The sequence below is a fragment of the Schistocerca cancellata genome, chromosome 1 (genome assembly GCF_023864275.1).
Source record: "Schistocerca cancellata isolate TAMUIC-IGC-003103 chromosome 1, iqSchCanc2.1, whole genome shotgun sequence".
Lineage (NCBI taxonomy): Eukaryota > Metazoa > Arthropoda > Insecta > Orthoptera > Acrididae > Schistocerca > Schistocerca cancellata.
In genome coordinates, this window is record NC_064626.1 from 203,533,340 (window position 1) to 203,552,042 (window position 18,703).

The 18,703-nt window shown below is 40.4% G+C and overlaps 1 protein-coding gene across 1 annotated transcript in view; it reads left to right on the top strand.

Annotated features, from left to right (window-relative positions):
- Positions 1 to 18,703, top strand: part of LOC126163560 (uncharacterized) — a 94,919-nt gene that overhangs the window by 63,404 nt on the left and 12,812 nt on the right. Inside the window, exon 4 of the mRNA XM_049920181.1 lies at positions 12,323 to 12,472. Within this exon, the coding sequence (XP_049776138.1) occupies positions 12,323 to 12,472 (150 nt within the window). The remainder of the gene's footprint in view (positions 1 to 12,322; positions 12,473 to 18,703) is intronic.

Sequence of the window (18,703 nt, forward strand, 5' to 3'; positions counted from 1 at the left end):
TTGTTCTGTAGTCTCGGTGTTGTCCAATAGTTGAAATCGTTTCTTGGTACCAGCAATCTTTTACTATGGGCACCGAATCTCTCTTCAGATTAGTTACCTCTCGTTCTCGTTGGTTTTCATGAAACAAAAAATACATATATTGTATAACAATCCAAGAGAGTCCTGTCACACTGTCACCACTGTAATTTTTCCTCCTATCTACGTGATTCTGTAGCTCTCAATTCGTTCGAGCAATCAATCATTCGTGATAGGAAACATAGTCATAGCTCAGTCACTCAAAATGATTCTGAAATTTTACTTGTTAGAATGAAATCAGGCGATGATTCTTCTTCTCTGCAGGCTCGTGCTTTGTGGCAGTCTGCTAATCTGTACAAATAAAATGCCTCATAATTTTGGGAGCGTTGTATAATCAGTCGGGAAACCTCAGATCAAGCGGATATTTGGCTTTGATGAAGTTTAACCTTCCGCAGAAGTAATTCTGTAGCTCTCAATTCATTCAAGCAGTCAATCATTCGTGATAGGAAACATAGTCATAGCTCAGTCACTCAAAATTATTCTGAAATTTTACTTGTTAGAATGAAATCAGGCGATGATTCTTCTTCTCTGCAGGCTCATGCTTTGTGGCAGTCTGCTAATCTGTACAAATAAAATGCCTCATAATTTTGGGAGCGTTGTATAATCAGTCGGGAAACCTCAGATCAAGCGGATATTTGGCTTTGATGAAGTTTAATCTTCCGAAGAAGTAATGGAGCTCTTGGATTATTAAATGCAGGTTCATATCCAGTCTTTGGAAGTCCCTTCTGATTAACAACTACGCAATATATCGATAAATATCATTAATTCTCAAATTTCAAATACACATCTTTTATTTGAAGGAGCCATCTATATATATTTCCTTTTAATCGTACAGTTCGTATCAGTTATCTTCTGTGATAAATCTCCATAATCAGATTACAGTTGTTCCAAACCAAGCTCAGGCTAATCGGCATGAAGACAATCTCGGAAGCCCCCTTTCTCTTTTTTCTAACAACCACCAGAGACAGTACTACCAAGAATACTTATGCGCTCATGGCATAGCTATTGTATGAAATTATTTTGCGCATGGATTCTGCGAGTATGAAGATAGAAAATTTGTAAACGTCATTCAAGAGTAGAATTGTATCGCTCATTGCATAACATAAAGAACTCTGTAGTGTGCCAATACTTTGTATGTCAGCATAGCTTCACTATGCAGCGAGGTGTGATTCTTGTTCAAAATGACAGTGGACAGTCACGTGTGTTGATCCCCAAAGCGTTACAAAAGGAAGTGTTGCAGTTACTTCACCAACGACTCAGGGGGGAACATTTGTACATAACAGTTAGTGCATCGTCACTGTACCTGGCAGGTTATGGACACTCAAATAGAATAGATGATGTCATGCAGGTGCAGAAAATCAGTCCACTCTGTCACAAAAATTCTCTGCTTGGCCTAAGTTGCTATCACCATGGCAACGTGTGCTCATAGACGTTGTGGGACCTTTTGCTGTGCCAATGAACTCGAAAATGTCACATTGCACAGTTCAGGTGATGTCCTCTTCTTTTTGCCTCGAAGGTTTGCATGAAGTCATAGTGTCAGACAATGGCCCTCAATTCACGTCAAATCAATCTGAAACCCGCCGTGAACACAATGGCATACAGCACGTAACTAGTGCACTGCTTCATCCACAGCCCAACGGTGATACCGAACTTCTTGTCAGGACCTTCAAGCAGCTTATGTCCAAACTTTGCACTGCTCACACCATGGATCAAGCATTGAAGTGTTTCTCACATCCTACCATTTGCATCCACAAGATGGACCATTGCCCGTGGAATTGCCCATGGCTGCTGCCATCAGACACTGCTCCACTTGCTCCACCCTCCTCAGCATCCGTCACCAAAAAAAGGCAGCAAGTATCACTTTGTGCCACATGGTATTGTGTTTTTCAGGGTTTTTAGTGGCATCAGATGATGGGTGTGAGGCGTGATCCGTCGTCGACTTGGCGCATGCATCTACCTCATTTCGAGCCCAGATGGACTGCACAATCAATTTCATCACTGTCATGTGCACAGTGATCCCTCTGCATCTCTTCCCCATATTCATGGATCTCAATGTCGTGGTCACAGAAACTGCCAGATGTTGTCATCACATGACCACATAGAGACTGAGCCTTTGCCTCCTCTCATCCTACTGATGGAGCTGGACCTGCCCATGCCGCAGCAGCTGATGCCTTCTAAATCTTGGTATGTGGCTCAGGAGGTGGACGCATACCCTTATGGGCATTTTTCAGGGGACATTTCCACCAGAGTGAAGACCGGATGGCCTGGTACGATTGGTAGACTGACATCCCATGCAGTCACAGATTCCAGTCCATCAGTGTGTCCACACTCCTGCCTCTCCCTCCCCCCCCCCCCCTCCACCCCCCCCCTCTCCATTGTCATGCTCCATATAGGGTGACAGTGGACGGCTGTGTGAAGAAGTCAGCCAATTGCACACTGACTGACCTCCCTCGAGGACTACAACACAACAGCAGCAGCCCCTAGGTGAAAAGGACGTAAGTGCCATGCCCGACTGGTGGCAGCCCACTTTGTAGCAGTTTCAACATTAGCCACTTTGTTAGCTGACACATCATAGCCTCTATCATTAGCAACACGTTCTTGGCATGAAATTACAAATGTCCTGGAATTTTTGTAAGTGAACAGTGGGTACTGCATCAAAAACTTGGACAGTTGCAGCTGTTTTTGCTATAAAATTTGCCCATCTAAAGTAATAAATTGATTTATTATTAATTTTTAAAGCAGCACCATTGTTTTATAAACACCTTGTAGAATGAAGAAGTGAAAAAATTCTTATTATTTCTGAGAGCAAAACACATAACAGATGGTTAGAGTCCAACGTGCTATGTCTCAAAGTTGTATAAGTTTGGAGTCAGCAGCAGCACATTGAGAGATATAACATTCATTGACTGCAAACCTGTATTTGAAAAGGTAATATCAACACTGACAAGTGGCCACTTCCTCACATCTTCCCTCCATCATTCCTTCAATAAAAGTAGTGAACCATGATGAATGGTGAAGCAGGTGAAGCTAAACAATGTTATTACAACTAGCAGTGACTTTTTTGAGTTTGTTCCTTGTCTCTGTTGTCTGGACTCACATTCAGAAAGATGATGGTTCAATTCCTGTATGACCATCCAGATCTAGGTTTTCCACAACCTCCCTTAAGGTAAATGCCGAGATGATCTACTTTATTTATTTATTTAGCCATCCGTGGACATTTTAAAATGTATGGATGTTGTCAGTTTGTGTACATTCATATATTTGTACAGTTTGTTGTTACATGTAGTTAAACATTGTGACATATAATTTACTTACAATCATGTTTGCTCCTGATCATAACATTACATATAGTTAAATATTGTTAAACAAAAGTTGTACTAAGGAATTCACTTATAGTGTAAAAGCAGTGTTCCTGCAAAAACAATTTAAGATTTTTCCTAAAGTGGTACATGTTATCTGTTTCTTTTATTTTCTGTGGCAGTTAATTATACAGTTTTACACCTTCATATAAGAAGCTATTTTGAGTCTTACGTGTATTCTTCCTGTACTATAGTTATGAAAACTGCTATTTGTGCTATAATTTTCTATATTTTTCTTGATGTACACTATGGTTTGGAATATAAATTCACAAGGAGCAGTTAGAATTTTTAATTTTGAAAAGTTCTCTGCAGTGGGTCCACTTACTGCTTATCGTTATAATTCTTACTGTCTCTTTTGCATTTTAAATACTGTTTGTAAATTCTCAGCACTGTTTCTCCAGAAAATAATACCATAGCTGATTAGTGAACGATCATAACTAAAGTATACAGTTCTCAAACATTCATTACTACATGCAGGTACAAGGATTCTAAGTGCATAACATGTTGTGGATACCTTTTTCGAGAGTTTCACAGCATGTTCATTCCACATCATTTGGCTGTCAATTTGCAACCTTAAGAATTTTATTGTAGGTACATCATCTATGGAGATGTTATCTAGTTTTAAATTTAAGGGACTCTGTTTTCTGTTCATTCTAAAGCATATTGTATTTGTTTTCTTTATGTTGAGAGTTACTTTGTTTTCTGGGGCCATTTGTGAACATCGCTCAGCACTTCAGTAGAATTTTCCATCATTTGTGCTGATGTCTTACTGGTGATTACTATGTTGCTGTCATCAGCAAACAATATTTTCTCTCCATATCTTATATGTTGTCGGAAATCAATTATATACACCAGAAACAATACTGGGCCCAGTACACTTCCTTGAGGGACCCCAATATTGATATATTGTGGATCAGATATATGTTTCTCAATGTACGTTGATCCACAGGAGACGTGTGATCTCTACTGACTGTACTCTGTTTTCTAGATATGAAGGAAACCATTTGAGAACCACTCCCCTTACTCCTAGTGCTTCTAACTTATGTGACAGCTTCTGGTGGTCAATTGTATCAAATGCCTTAGACAGATCTAGTAAAAGGCCAGTTACTTAGCTGTTCTCATCTAGTGCTTCTAAAACAGTTTTTGTAAATTGAGCTATTGCAGATGCTGTACCTCTACCAGGCTTGAAACCATGCTGCTCATTGCAGAGGAGGTTGAATTTACTTAGATAGTTCATAAGCCGGGTTTTTCATTATTGTTTCTATTGCTTTGGAAAAGCATGTCAATAGGGCTGTTGGTCTGTAGTTCTCAACTTTTTCTACACCACCTTTCTTGTGAACTGGTAAAATTTTGGCATGCTTCAGATAGTCAGGGAAGCAACCAGTTTTGAAGGATTCATTTATGATTTCTCTTAGTGGAGCTTTGATACCGTTTATGCATTTTTTCAGCACACACATTGGGATTTCATCTAAACCTGCCAAGTTTTTGTTCTTTAATTGCCTTACAACATTGCATACTTCCTCCTCAGTAGTTGGAAGCAATACCATTGAATTTGCTATGTGCTTCTGTATTGGTTGATTAGCACTTTTTGGAAATTTTTTCTGTAACTTCATTGCAATGCTGCTAAAGTAGGTACTCACATAATTTGCTAATTCTTTTGGGTTACCTTCTAAGTTTCTCTTGTTCTCAATTTGTGTGTTTGTACTTCTCTGCTTCACAGTTCCTGTTTCTTGTTTCACTACAGGCCACGTAGTTTTATTTTTATTATTGGCTAAATTTATGAACCTATTGTTGGCTGATGTTTTTGCAGTGTTGAGTACCTGCCTGTAGATCCTTTTGTAGTTTTTGTAGTAGTGCAAACAAACTGGATCACTATTGTCCTTTTTAATAGAGTTTAGGTCTAATTCCTTTAGTAATCCATTTATTGTTGGTGTGTGTTCCAATAGGAATTAATGCTTTGGAGAATGTTTCTTAAAATTTTAATTTAAACTCAGACATAAAATTAGAGAACTTGCTATTCACTTTAGTTTCTATAGTTACTCCTACCCAACTTTCATGTGTTAACTTTAAGGAAAACTCTTGCAAAGTTGATGGAGCGTAGACTCTTTTATATACATGCAGTTTTGATTCTTCTTTTACACAAGCTTTTACTTTTATAATCTGACATAGATGGTCAGACTTGCAAGGGTAAAGCCAATTTCCTTCCTCATCCTTCCCTAACATGAGCTTGCACTCCATCTCTAATGAGCTCATTGATGGAACATTGAACATTAGTTTTCTGTCCTTCCTTCTTCCCTTTCTCCTGCTCTACTCAACTCTTTTTTGTCAGATTCTGTCAGTCCATAGTGTCTTCAACTTCTCTGCCAACACTACATCTCAGAAGCTTAAAATCTTTCCTTTCTGACTTTCCTCAGCTTCCAACTACACTCCTGGAAATTGAAATAAGAACACCGTGAATTCATTGTCCCAGGAAGGGGAAACTCTATTGACACATTCCTGGGGTCAGATACATCACATGATCACACTGACAGAACCACAGGCACATAGACACAGGCAACAGAGCATGCACAATGTCGGCACTAGTACAGTGTATATCCACCTTTCGCAGCAATGCAGGCTGCTATTCTCCAATGGAGACGATCGTAGAGATGCTGGATGTAGTCCTGTGGAACGGCTTGCCATGCCATTTCCACCTGGCGCCTCAGTTGGACCAGCGTTCGTGCTGGACGTGCAGACCGCGTGAGACGACGCTTCATCCAGTCCCAAACATGCTCAATGGGGGACAGATCCGGAGATCTTGCTGGCCAGGGTAGTTGACTTACACCTTCTAGAGCACGTTGGGTGGCACGAGATACATGCGGACGTGCATTGTCCTGTTGGAACAGCAAGTTCCCTTGCCGGTCTAGGAATGGTAGAACGATGGGTTCGATGACGGTTTGGATGTACCGTGCACTATTCAGTGTCCCCTCGACGATCACCAGTGGTGTACAGCCAGTGTAGGAGATCGCTCCCCACACCATGATGCCGGGTGTTGGCCCTGTGTGCCTTGGTCGTATGCAGTCCTGATTGTGGCACTCACCTGCACGGCGCCAAACACGCATACGACCATCATTGGCACCAAGGCAGAAGCGACTCTCATCGCTGAAGACGACACGTCTCCATTCGTCCCTCCATTCACGCCTGTCACGACACCACTGGAGGCGGGCTGCATGATGTTGGGGCGTGAGCGGAAGACGGCCTATCGGTGTGCGGGACCGTAGCCCAGCTTCATGGAGACGGTTGCGAATGGTCCTCGCCGATACCCCAGGAGCAACAGTGTCCCTATTTTGCTGGGAAGTGGCGGTGCGGTCCCCTACGGCACTGCGTAGGATCCCACGGTCTTGGCGTGCATCTGTGCGTCGCTGCGGTCCGGTCCCAGGTCGACGGGCACGTGCACCTTCCGCCGACCACTGGCGACAACATCGATGTACTGTGGAGACCTCACGCCTCACGTGTTGAGCAATTCGGCGGTACGTCCACCCGGCCTCCCGCATGCCCACTATACGCCCTCGCTCAAAGTCCGTCAACTGCACATACGGTTCACGTCCATGCTGTCGCGGCATGCTACCAGTGTTAAAGACTGCGATGGAGCTCCGTATGCCACGGCAAACTGGCTGACACTGACGGCGGTGATGCACAAATGCTGCGCAGCTAGCGCCATTCGATGGCCAACACCGCGGTTCCTGGTGTGTCCGCTGTGCCGTGCGTGTGATCATTGCTTGTACAGCCCTCTCGCAGTGTCCGGAGCAAGTATGGTGGGTCTGACACACCAGTGTCAATGTGTTCTTTTTTCCATTTCCAGGAGTGTATATGATGACTCATAGATAGGCACATTCACATCAGACCCATGATCATCAACAATACCTCCACACTTACATCCCTTCCACATGAGAATGTTCCATCTACACAGTTTTGTCATCTGTGGATTACACATCTGCAGTTACAAGCAGGTGTTTACCCAGTGTGCTAAAGATGTTATTACAAGGAAAAAATCAATTATTGATAAAATTATTTAATTGGATTGATAAAAAATCTACTCACGAAGCAGCAGCAGAACACACACATAAAAAGACTGTTGTGATTGGCAAGCTTTCGGAGCCAATGGCTCCTTCTTCAGGCAGAAGGCTTGAAGGAGAACGAGGAAGGGTGAAGGAAAAGGACTGGAGAGGTTTAGGATAAGGTGTAGGGCTGAAAGTGAGGCCCTTAGATAATACAAATAATTCAGGAGGAGAGAGTGCTTTAGACGAGAAGTTAAGGACACTGTACTATTGTGACTGGTTCTTGGATTATGGGTTATTCTTGGTCTGGGAGGCAGTGGTGAAGCCAGTGTCTCTGAAAGCCTGCCAGTTGCAACAGTCATTTATGTGTGTTTTCTGCCACTGCTTGGTGAGTATATTTTTATCTATCCAATTAAAAATTTTATTGCAGTTTTTAGCAACAGGAATTACCCTTAAATCTGATCAAAAAAAGATTTCCCTGTACTGTATCCTTCCGTGCTATTAATACACTAACTACATCCTTTAACAACATACAGACAAACAGATTCCTTATTAACCAATATCACCCCAAACTTGAACAGCTGAATCACTTTTCACTTCAGAGCTTTGAAAACCTTTCAATACATCCAACACTGATAAACATCATCCACAAACTCCCTCCACCTCTTGCAAAATTATATTCATCTTACACAACTTAACTGTCTTGCTACAAGGATCATGTGGAGGGACCAGGAGAGACAGCTGTCTCATGTACCTACCCAGCACGTCATGTTCCAGTTTTGTCATAGGCTCATCCTATCCCATTAGGAACAGGGGCACTTGTGAAAGCAGCTGTGGCATATACCAATCCCTATTCACCTCCTGCACCATATTTTATGTGGACGTAACCATTAACTATCAATCCATACAAATAGTCATCATTTAACTTTGTCCTAGGTCAAGGGGGCAAAGCATAATGTGGTTAACTTTCTTTGTTCACAGCCATACTGTCATGATTCCCCACCACAACCCCATGTACATATACACATATTTTCTGAATTGCTTAAGTGGCACCTGCCCATCCAACAACTCATTTGACAATATTAGGAAAAGGGTAGATTGCTAAGATGACACACTGAATTGCAGACAAGCACAATAAAAAGACTGTTACACGTAACTTTCAGCCAAATGCTTCCTTAGAAAAGAAAACACACACACATTCACACAAGCAAACACACACTACACACAATGACTGCCATCTCCAGCAACTCAGACTGGAGTTTGATCCAGTCCAAGCTCCCAGCAATGGCAGTCATCTCCAATACTGACTGTGGTCAAAGAAGATCTGTGAAGGCTTCTAGACTCTACATTAAGTTTTGCATGTCATGGCTATTGGAATAAACTCTGAATAACACAGAAATGCTATGATCAAGGTTAATGTGTTATATGTAAGATCATCTGTTACATATTTTATCAGTTCATGGAAGCCACCAGTTATGATTCTTATAATAATAATAATAATAAATACAAAAAATTTAAAAAAATTAAAAATTAATTTTTGTAAACATTCTTTTAAAATATTTTAATGCTATTAAGTTCTACATCACTGTTCCATATGCTACACTCAGGAGCATTTTTTATGAATTACATCAGTAAATTTACTACAGATAGAGGCACTTTTCAATGCTGTCGGTGTTGCACCAAAAAGGTCTCTTAATAAATTATTTTATAAAGCCACAGCAGACTAGTGTATTGTCCATATTCAGTAATTTACTCTGTAACAAATGGTATCTTGCACAACTGTTTCTTAAGAATTTTGACCATTTCCAAACATATGTATTAAACCATTGTAGTTTGAACCAACTGTAATTTAATTTTTTGTAGTAGATCTTATGATGAGCAACAGGCCCAAAACTGGTCGTATGGAACTAAGCGAATGCGATCTGGAGACCAAATTTGGACAGTTTTATTATTTAACATGAATTGAGAGGTAGTTGGTTGTACCAAATAATGTAACTTTAGCATTGAAGCCTTTGTAAATGGTAGTAATCAAAATAATTAACCAATTTGGATGTATTGGAAACACCTGTTCAAAGTCAAAATTTTACAATTTTTTTTTTCTATATTACTTTAAGAATTACTATCACACTACAGTTTTTGTGGAGGTGTGATTTTTAATTATAATTTCACAAAAGTATTAACACCAATAATGAACTTGTCATCAGGGATTGTTATATTTTTTTAAAAGACTAGCACCAGGCCAAACTGTTAGTTGTTAATATAATAATGTAAAAGTTTGAAGTGTGAAATGTGCTAATTATTTATCCAGACTGTAAAATTTGTGTGAACATATCTTTTAAGATTGGGACAGTACAAAATTACATAGCTTGAAAATACTACCTGGACCTCTCATTTCATTGGATAACAATTATTTTTTAAAAATTTGAATACATTTTTTCATTGTAACAAAAAGTGCATAATGTTATTACTTTATTTGATCTGTAGCACAGTTGCAGCTATATTCATCTTGAGGTTGAAGCTCTTGTGTTGATGTTTGCTGATTAATAAATTTTGTTTTCAGATAGGATCCACCTTGAAAAAACACTTTCTCTTCTTTTACCCAGATACATTTTGATAAAATTACAGCATAATCAGTGTTTTTTTATTTTCTTTCTTGTTACCACAAACTGTTTTTTCATGGTCTGCATTATATGACAAACTGTGAAAGAAAAACAGCTGTTTAACAAAAAATAGAAAGCCATAGAATGTGGTAACAATAAAGAAAATAAAAAAACCGCTGACAATGCAGTAACTTCAGCAAAACACGTCTGGGTAACAGAAGGAAAAAAACTGTTTGCTCAAGGTGGATCCCATCCAAAAACTAGTTGCAGTTACATGTGTGACTGTAAACAAGAGGACATGCATTTGACAACCTAACATTATTAGTATATGAATAAAAATAATTTTTCGGAATAACTAGTAGGAAAGTTGAACCAAAAAGATTGCATTCATGTTCATATCAATGATACAAAAATACACTAATGACATATGGAAACCATTTAGTAGAGAATCAAATCTACCTTTGAAACATTGGATGGCTGCTTACCAGTTGTTTGAGATGCAATATATTTTTTTGTACTCCTTGTCAAATTTAGTTCTTGGATGACAATATGTTACCTATATATTTTTGATAAATGGCAGCATTGGTCATAAAAATTGAAATCTTTTATTTTACAGATCGATTTCAGTCACTGTGCAACCATCTTCAGTGCTAGGATTACATAAGAACCATCAGATGTGAGGATCTTAACACAATTATGGCCCTATTTATAACCACCATAAAAAACCCAGAAACAGACAAACATATACAGGCACACAAATTCTTGTACATACAAATTATTTGAACCTTGTAGGCCCATATCACAAGAGCACAACATTTTCTATGAGGTGTAACATATCCTGTGATGATTACTTCCAACAGATATCTTCACTTTTAATGCACACAATAATTTTTTGAATTTACAGAAGAGCCTCTCTTGTAACCTTAGCAGTTGCTGATTCAACATACAGTGAGCTTATATGTTACACAGCCAACTAGCTAAGCTCAGTATCGCAAAAACAAGCATCACAGCACCCTCTATTTTCCAAAGTATACAGCATGCAGACATGAAATACAACAAATACTATTAAAAGAAAAACTAAAGCTTACATATAAAATAACCTTCAGATATCACATGACAAATTTTTACAATCCAAAGTCATAGCAAAACTTTAAAAACACAATATAGGCATAATAAAAAATACAACAAAGTTACACCTTCTGATGCAAGATTTTACTGGAATATACCTAACATAAGAGCACATAGTAATTTCTTAAAAACAAATACAGAAAGTTAAACATCAGAAACAACCTTTTTACATTTCAAAAATCATCACTTACATGTAAAAACATTAATGCTTTACAATGGGACATTATACCCTCTCTTATCATATTCAAAGATTTGACCAGCCTATGATTAACATTGTCAGCATAAATTCTTAACAGGCATCTATAAAAAGTAATAAAAAGACATTAACAACAATACAGTAATTTCCTCTATGAAATTCTGAACCTGTAATACTGCTATTTTTCATGTGAGCAACTGACGTTAAATTTCAGTAATGACAAAGTGCATGACTGTGGTAATTTTAATGAATAAACAGGCCTATTTGCAATGTAGATTTGGCATATGCCTGTTTATGCAACTGTATTTTTAGCACTGAAGATGATCACACAGTGACCGAAATCAATCTGTAATATAAAGAATTTCTGTTTTTATGACTGATGCTGATATGTACCCAAAATATATTTGTAAATATATTGTGGTGTGCACAATTCCCAATGGAATTATACATTAATATGTTATCCAACTCACTGAATCAGTTATACAACAAATTGTGTCTTTAGAATCTTCATGCCTTTACTACAAATTTCTGCAATAGACAGACCTTTTTTTTCATAATATTGCCCCATATAACTACTTCGTGCTCTCCTGTCTTCAGTCTATCCTTGTAATTCCCAGCTACATTTTAATTACTCTGTAGTATGTCTTCCTGTTGTTCATCTTCTTCTGCCTGCCTCTCTTTGTGCTGTTGCAGGTATTTTGTCAGGCATTCATAACATTTTGTGTACAGTTGAAGAACATCTCATTTCTAGTCAATTGTTTGTCTGCCTATGTAATTAATCCATTCTCATCCACACTTAATATGATTTTATTCTGCTTATGAGTCCTCAAAAAAAGCATTATCACAGATTTTTTTCTGAAATTATATGAGAGGGCATATTATATACAGTAGCAACAAACAAAAGTTGTTTGAATTTTTATCTTTCAGAAATGAATCAGAAAAAAATATGATTAATGACTGGAGAGATAGTGAAAGTAGGCAAGAGATACTTCAGGCACAACTTATTGAAAATGAAGCAAGATTTGAACAATTGCTGTCAGAACACCTGCGCAGTGAGAAGAGCTTAAAAGCAAAGAAGTAAGTACATAGTGTAGTTCATCTTCACACTGTTAACTCTACATGACAAATAAATAAATAAAATCGGTGTCAAAATAATATAACCCCCAATTTAAACTTTTAATTTTATTCATTGTTTTGCCATATTAAGAAGTGAAAAAAGTGTTAAGTAATGATAAGACATATCGCTACTTGCCATAAAGAAGACACATAAAGTTACAGACAGGCACAATTAAAAGACACTCACATACAACTTTCAGCCACAGCCTTCTTCAGTAAAAGAGAAAGACACACACAAGCAATCACACACACACACACACACACACACACACACACACACACACACACACTGACCAACTCCAGCCTCTTGGGCCAGAATCCAGGTAGCAGTCTGGAGGGGGTGGGCAAGGGGAAGAGGAAGGGATAGTAGTGTACGGGTGGGGATTGAGACGAACGTTGTCTGGTGGAGTGTGCAGTGACTAGAGTGACAATAGGTGCAATGTAGAGGGGTTGTGGCACAGGGAGGTGGGGAAGAAAGGAACAAAAAGGGAGAGGGGCAGGGAAAGACAGGCGGATGCATTGGTAGAGGGATGCAAATAAACAGGGTGGGAAATGGGAATGGGGAGGAGATGATAGAGGACAGAGGGGGTGAAAACTGTTGGGTGGTTGGAGGGGGGAGGGGGTTGTTATGTTACTGCAGGTTAAGGCCAGGATAATTATGGGAGTGGAGAATGTGTTGTAAGGATAACTCCCATGTGCACAGTTCAGAAAATCTGGTGGTGGAAGGAAGGATCCAGACGGCTCGGGCAGTGAAGTAGCTATTGAAATCAAGCAGGTTATATTCAGCTGCATATTGTGCCTCATGGTGGTCTACTTTGCTCTTGGCCACAATTTGGCAGTGGCTGTTCATCCTGGTGGACAGATGGTTGGTAGTCATACCAATATAAAAAGCTGTGCAATGATTGCAGCAGAGCTGGTACATGACATGGCTGCTTTCACTGGGGGATAGGATAAATCTGTGACAAGACTGAAATAGGAAGTGCTTGGGCAGGTTTTTCACCTGGGTCATCCACAGGGATATATCATTGTGGCAAGGGTTTAGGGTTGGGAATGGCATGGGGATGGATGAGAATGTTGTGGAGGTTGACTGGGCAATGGCAGGGGTGGGAAGTATTTCAGGTAGTATGTCCCTCATTTGAGGACACAATGTTATGCAAAAGATGTGGTTCAGTTGTTCTAGTCCAGGGTGTTACTGGGTGAAGAAGGGGATTGTGGGAGGATTGAGGCTTGAGGGGAAATGGCACGGGAGATCTATTTGCATTTTTGGTCTGGGGGATAATGCCTGTGTGTGAAGGCCTTGATGAGACCCTCAGCATACTGAGCAACTTTTGGTTTGAGAGAGATGACAGCTATCAAAATGTAGGTACTGTTCGTGGTTGGTAGGTTTAATGTTGACAGAGATGTGGATGGACCATCAGAGAGGAGGAGATCAACATCTGCGAAGATGGCACACTGTGTTGGGGGCGGGGGGGACACATGAAGCAGATGTGAGAGAAGGTGTTGAGGTTGTGAAGGAATGAAAATAGTGTGTCTTGGGTTTAGAACATGAAGATTTCATCAATCAACCTGAACCATACTAGGGATTTGGTGTTTTTGGAGGCTAGGAATGTCTTCTGTAGATGGCCCATGAAACAATTGGCATAGGAGAGCGCCATGCAGGAGCCCAGGAGCCCATGGCTGCTCCGCGGATCTGTTTATATACCTTCCCTACAAATGAGAAGCAGTTGTGGGTTATGACGAAATTATTAAGGTGTATGAGGAATGAGATAGTGGGTTTGGAGTCTGATGGACATTGAGAAAGGTAGTGTGGAATAGCGGGAAAGCCATGGGCATGAGAGATGTTGGTGTATAGGGAAATGGCGTCAACAGTGACGAATAGGGATCCAGGAGGTAAAGGGATGGGGATGGTTGGGAGTCAGTGAAGGAAGTGATTGGTGTCTTCGACGTGGGAGGCTAGATTATGGGCAATTGGTTTTAGGTGTTGGTCAATGAGGGCCAAAATCCTTTCAGTGGGGGCACAGTAAGCAGCCACAATGGTGCATCCAGGATTGTTGGGTTTGTGGATTTTGGGGAGCATGTAGAAGGTGGTTGTGTGGTGTGTCATAGGTTGTGAGGAGAGAAATAGATTCAGGAGAGATGTTCGGGGAAGGGCGTAAGGCTTTAAGCAGGGATGAGTTTGTGTTGGACTTCTTGGATGGGATCACCTATATTAGAGGTGGAGGTGTCAGATAACTGTGCAGTTGAGGGTTTTGGTGGGAAGGTTAAGAACAATGTTACGGGAATGTTTAGGATTTGGATTTGGTAGGGGGTTGGTAGGGAATTTTGGGGGATATGGCAAGCTGAAAAGATCAGCCAGGAGGGAATTACTTGCTATGAGCAGTGGATGAGGAAGAACACTGTGGTTACAATAGGGGTTGGATGGTAGTGCCCAAGGTGGCAATAGGATGTCAACGCATTGGATAACTTACAGAGGTGGTGTCTGGAATACTCCTCTAGGTGCTGGAGAACATGAGATTCAATTTCAGAGATGTGATCAGAGTAGTAGTATCATGCAGTGGGAGCAGAGGTAGTCATCAGATCCCCATGCCATGGAGTTGTGTTTTTACAGTATCAGGTTTGTGAGGGCCAGGGGTTGGCAGAATCTCAAAGGCTGTAAGTGACTGTGAAAGATGGACTGGGATCCAGAGAAAGGACTCTTTACTGTTAGGCCAACCTTTTTGTGGGCCATCTAGAGGAGACATTCCCAGCCTCCCAAAACAACAAACTCCTACTCTGGTTCAGGTACATTCATATCTTCATGCTCTGGACCCATGGCCAAGACACTGTGTCTTCATTCCTTCACAGCCTCAACACCTCTTCCATCATATTCACATGTTCCTCCTCAATCCAGCATGCCACCTTCCTAGATGTTGATCCCCTCCTCTCTGGTGGTTCCATCTACACCTTTGTCAACATTAAACCAACATACACCAACAGTACTTGCAGTTTGCCAGCCAACATCCCTTTCAAACCAAAAACTCCCCCCCCCCCCCCCCCCCTACAGCCTGGCTACCCAGGTACGTCATATCTTCAGTGACAAAAACTCCTTTGCTTAGTATGCTCAGGGTCTCACCAAGACTTTCACAGACAGGCACTTCCCCACAGACCTAGTCTGCAAACAGATCTCCCATGCCACTTCCCCTCACACCCTCTATCTTCCAACCACCCCCAAAAACAATCCACAAAGGAGTGTCCCTTCATCATCCAGTACCTCCCCATACTGGAACAATTGAACCACATCCTTTGCCTGGGCTCTGATTACCTATCATTGTGCCCTCAAATGGAGGACATCCTATCTGTGATACTTCCCACACCTGCTAAAGTGGAGTTCCATCGTCCACCCAACCTCCACAACATCCTAGTCCATCCCTATGACACTCCCAATCCCAACCCCTTGCCATGAGAATCATATCCCTATGGAAGACCCAGGTGCAAAACCTGCCAAATCAACCCATCCACCACTTCCTACTCCAGACCTGTCACAGGTTTACCCTACCCCAACTGGGGCTAAACCACCTGTGAAAGCAGCCATGTCATTTACCAGCTGCACTGCAATCACTGCACAGATTTTTTGTATTGGTATGACTACCAACCACCTGTCCACCAGGATGAATGGCAACTGCCAAACTGTGGGGAAGAGCTGTGGCGCAACATGCAGCTGAACATGACACACTTGATTTCAATGGCTGCTTCACTCCCTGAGCCATGTGGATCCTTCCCTCCACCACCAGCTTTTCTGAACTCTGAAGATGGGAGTTATTCTTAGAACACATTCTTCACTCCCGCAATTATCCTGGCCTCAACCTACAGTAACATAATTTCCCTATATCCTCCACCCGAAAGTTTCCACCCCCTCTGTTCTATCATGTCCTCCCCATCCTTATTTCCCAACCTGTTTATTTACAGCTCACTGCCAATGCAGCCACCCATCTTTCACAGCTCCTCTCCTTTTTTGTGTCTTTTTTTCCCCACCTGCCTGCTCCAAAACCTCCCAACACTGCATCTGTGGGCAGTCTAGTCCCTGCACACTCCACCAGATAGCATTCTCCCCTCTCAACACCTGTACACTACTATCCCTTCCCTTCCCCACCCACCCCAGCCAAGTTCCTAGGGGACCTCAGATGTTACGTCCCATAGTGCTTAGAGCTATTTGAACCATTCTGATTGGTTCAGACCTGTAGGCTGAAGGTTGGGAGGGGTGAAATTTGGACAACTCTTCTGTTGAACAACAAATACGTAACTCCGATCACTTCAAGGAATATGCAAGTGGTTGATGATGACCACTAGTTGCTGCTGCTGCTTACTTCTATAGCTTCACATGTACTCTAAGAAATGTTCCATGATAACACAACCACATAGTGTGGCAATCATCTGATCCAGAGAGGTGAGCAGGTCTTTGTCAGTGGTATCATCAAGAAATGAAAGGGATTCGAGGGACAAAACTCCCATGTGAAAAGTACTTTTCAGAACTGTGCCGATTTGGGTTATATGTTAAGTTTCTATTTTGTCTAGTAAAGTGATCATCTAGATCACAGTTTTTTTGCAGTCTGCAGTCCTTACTCATTAAATTTATTTTAAAGAATAAAAGGGTTTCCATAATGTATACATGTGGTAATGGAGAAATGCCATATTTGTTAAACAGAGGTTTACAAGTCTCTAGGCTTGCACCCAAACAAGATTCTAATGGCCCTTTTTTGTAGTTCAAAAAGTGCTATTATCTGTTTTAGAGTTTCCCCAGAAAGTGACCCCATATCTAAGACAAGAATGAAAGTAGGCATGATATGCATTCATTACTGGTTTGCCAATGATAGAGACCGTTGGGATAAACATTTCCTTGTTAGGAGCATTGTGCAATTTTAGTACAATGGTTTTTTTACTGTTTATTACAAGCTGATTATTCTGTGCCCAGCTGCTAAATTGTTTTTTGACCACCATTACTGACTGCCATAACTGTTCATTGCTGCCTCCTTTTAGTAGGATTGTGGTGTCATCCGCAAATATGATTATTCTATGTGCATCAACATTTAAGTTTAGATCATTTATGTACAGAAGGGCTCCTATTACTGATCCGTAAGGTACACCAAATTTAATTTGTTTATAGTCAGATAAGTGTTGAGGCACTCATAAATAGCAGTTGTCGTTGACCTCTTATTTCTGAATCAATATTGTTCATAACACAGGAAGTTGTTTTTATTAATAAATTTCATAAGTTTGTCATTCATAACTTTTTCTAAAACTTTAGAGATGCAGGAGGAAATTGTGATGTGTCTGTAGTTATTTACATGATCTTGCTCACCTTTTTTATATAGTGGAATAACTTTTGATGTTTTCAATACACCAGGGAAAGTGCCTGCCTGAAGTGAGCAGTCGCATAAGTGTGTGAGTATTTCAATTAGGTCTGATGCATTCTTATTTAATATTGTTGCAGGTATACCATCAATGCCCGCTGAGTTGGCATTTTTTAGTCCTTTCATTGCTTTAGCTACTTCATCTTGTGACACAGAACTGAGGTTCATTGATCCTCTATATGCACTTATTCTTTTTTCATCTCCCTGGGTGCTCTTATGTAAGTTTCATTGTACTATATTAATAGCAACACCTGTGAAAAAATTGGTAAATGTGCTGGATACTTCTAAGGAATTTGTTACTTTTCTGTGATAGTGTCATATTTTTGCAAGATTCTTCAGGTTTTTCTTATAACAGTCTACATCGCCTTTGATTTATTTGCTGGATTATAAATGTATTCATCATTATGTATTATTTTTGCTGCTTATGTTACTTTTCTTAACATTTTGGAGTATTTTTTTAAGTACACATGTACTTCAGGTGAGGAATTTTTTGAGATACATATTTCATTAAGTAATTTTTTCTTCAGTCACGAAACCCTTATTTCCCTTGTGATACAGCTGTTTGTTCTAGAGTTCCCCCATATGGATACAGTTTTAAGCAGGAATGCAATTTGAAAGAAATGGGTTAATGTATCAACGGAGGTGTTGAATTTTTATTTATCTCATTCATTTTGCACACTTCAGACATAATGGTAGCCAAGCAATAGTACATAGTCAAGTACTCCTCCCTTACTGGTTTAATAAGTCCCAAAGCTGCTCATATATATGTCTGGACTTCTTTCAGGCATGTCAACAATTGTACAGG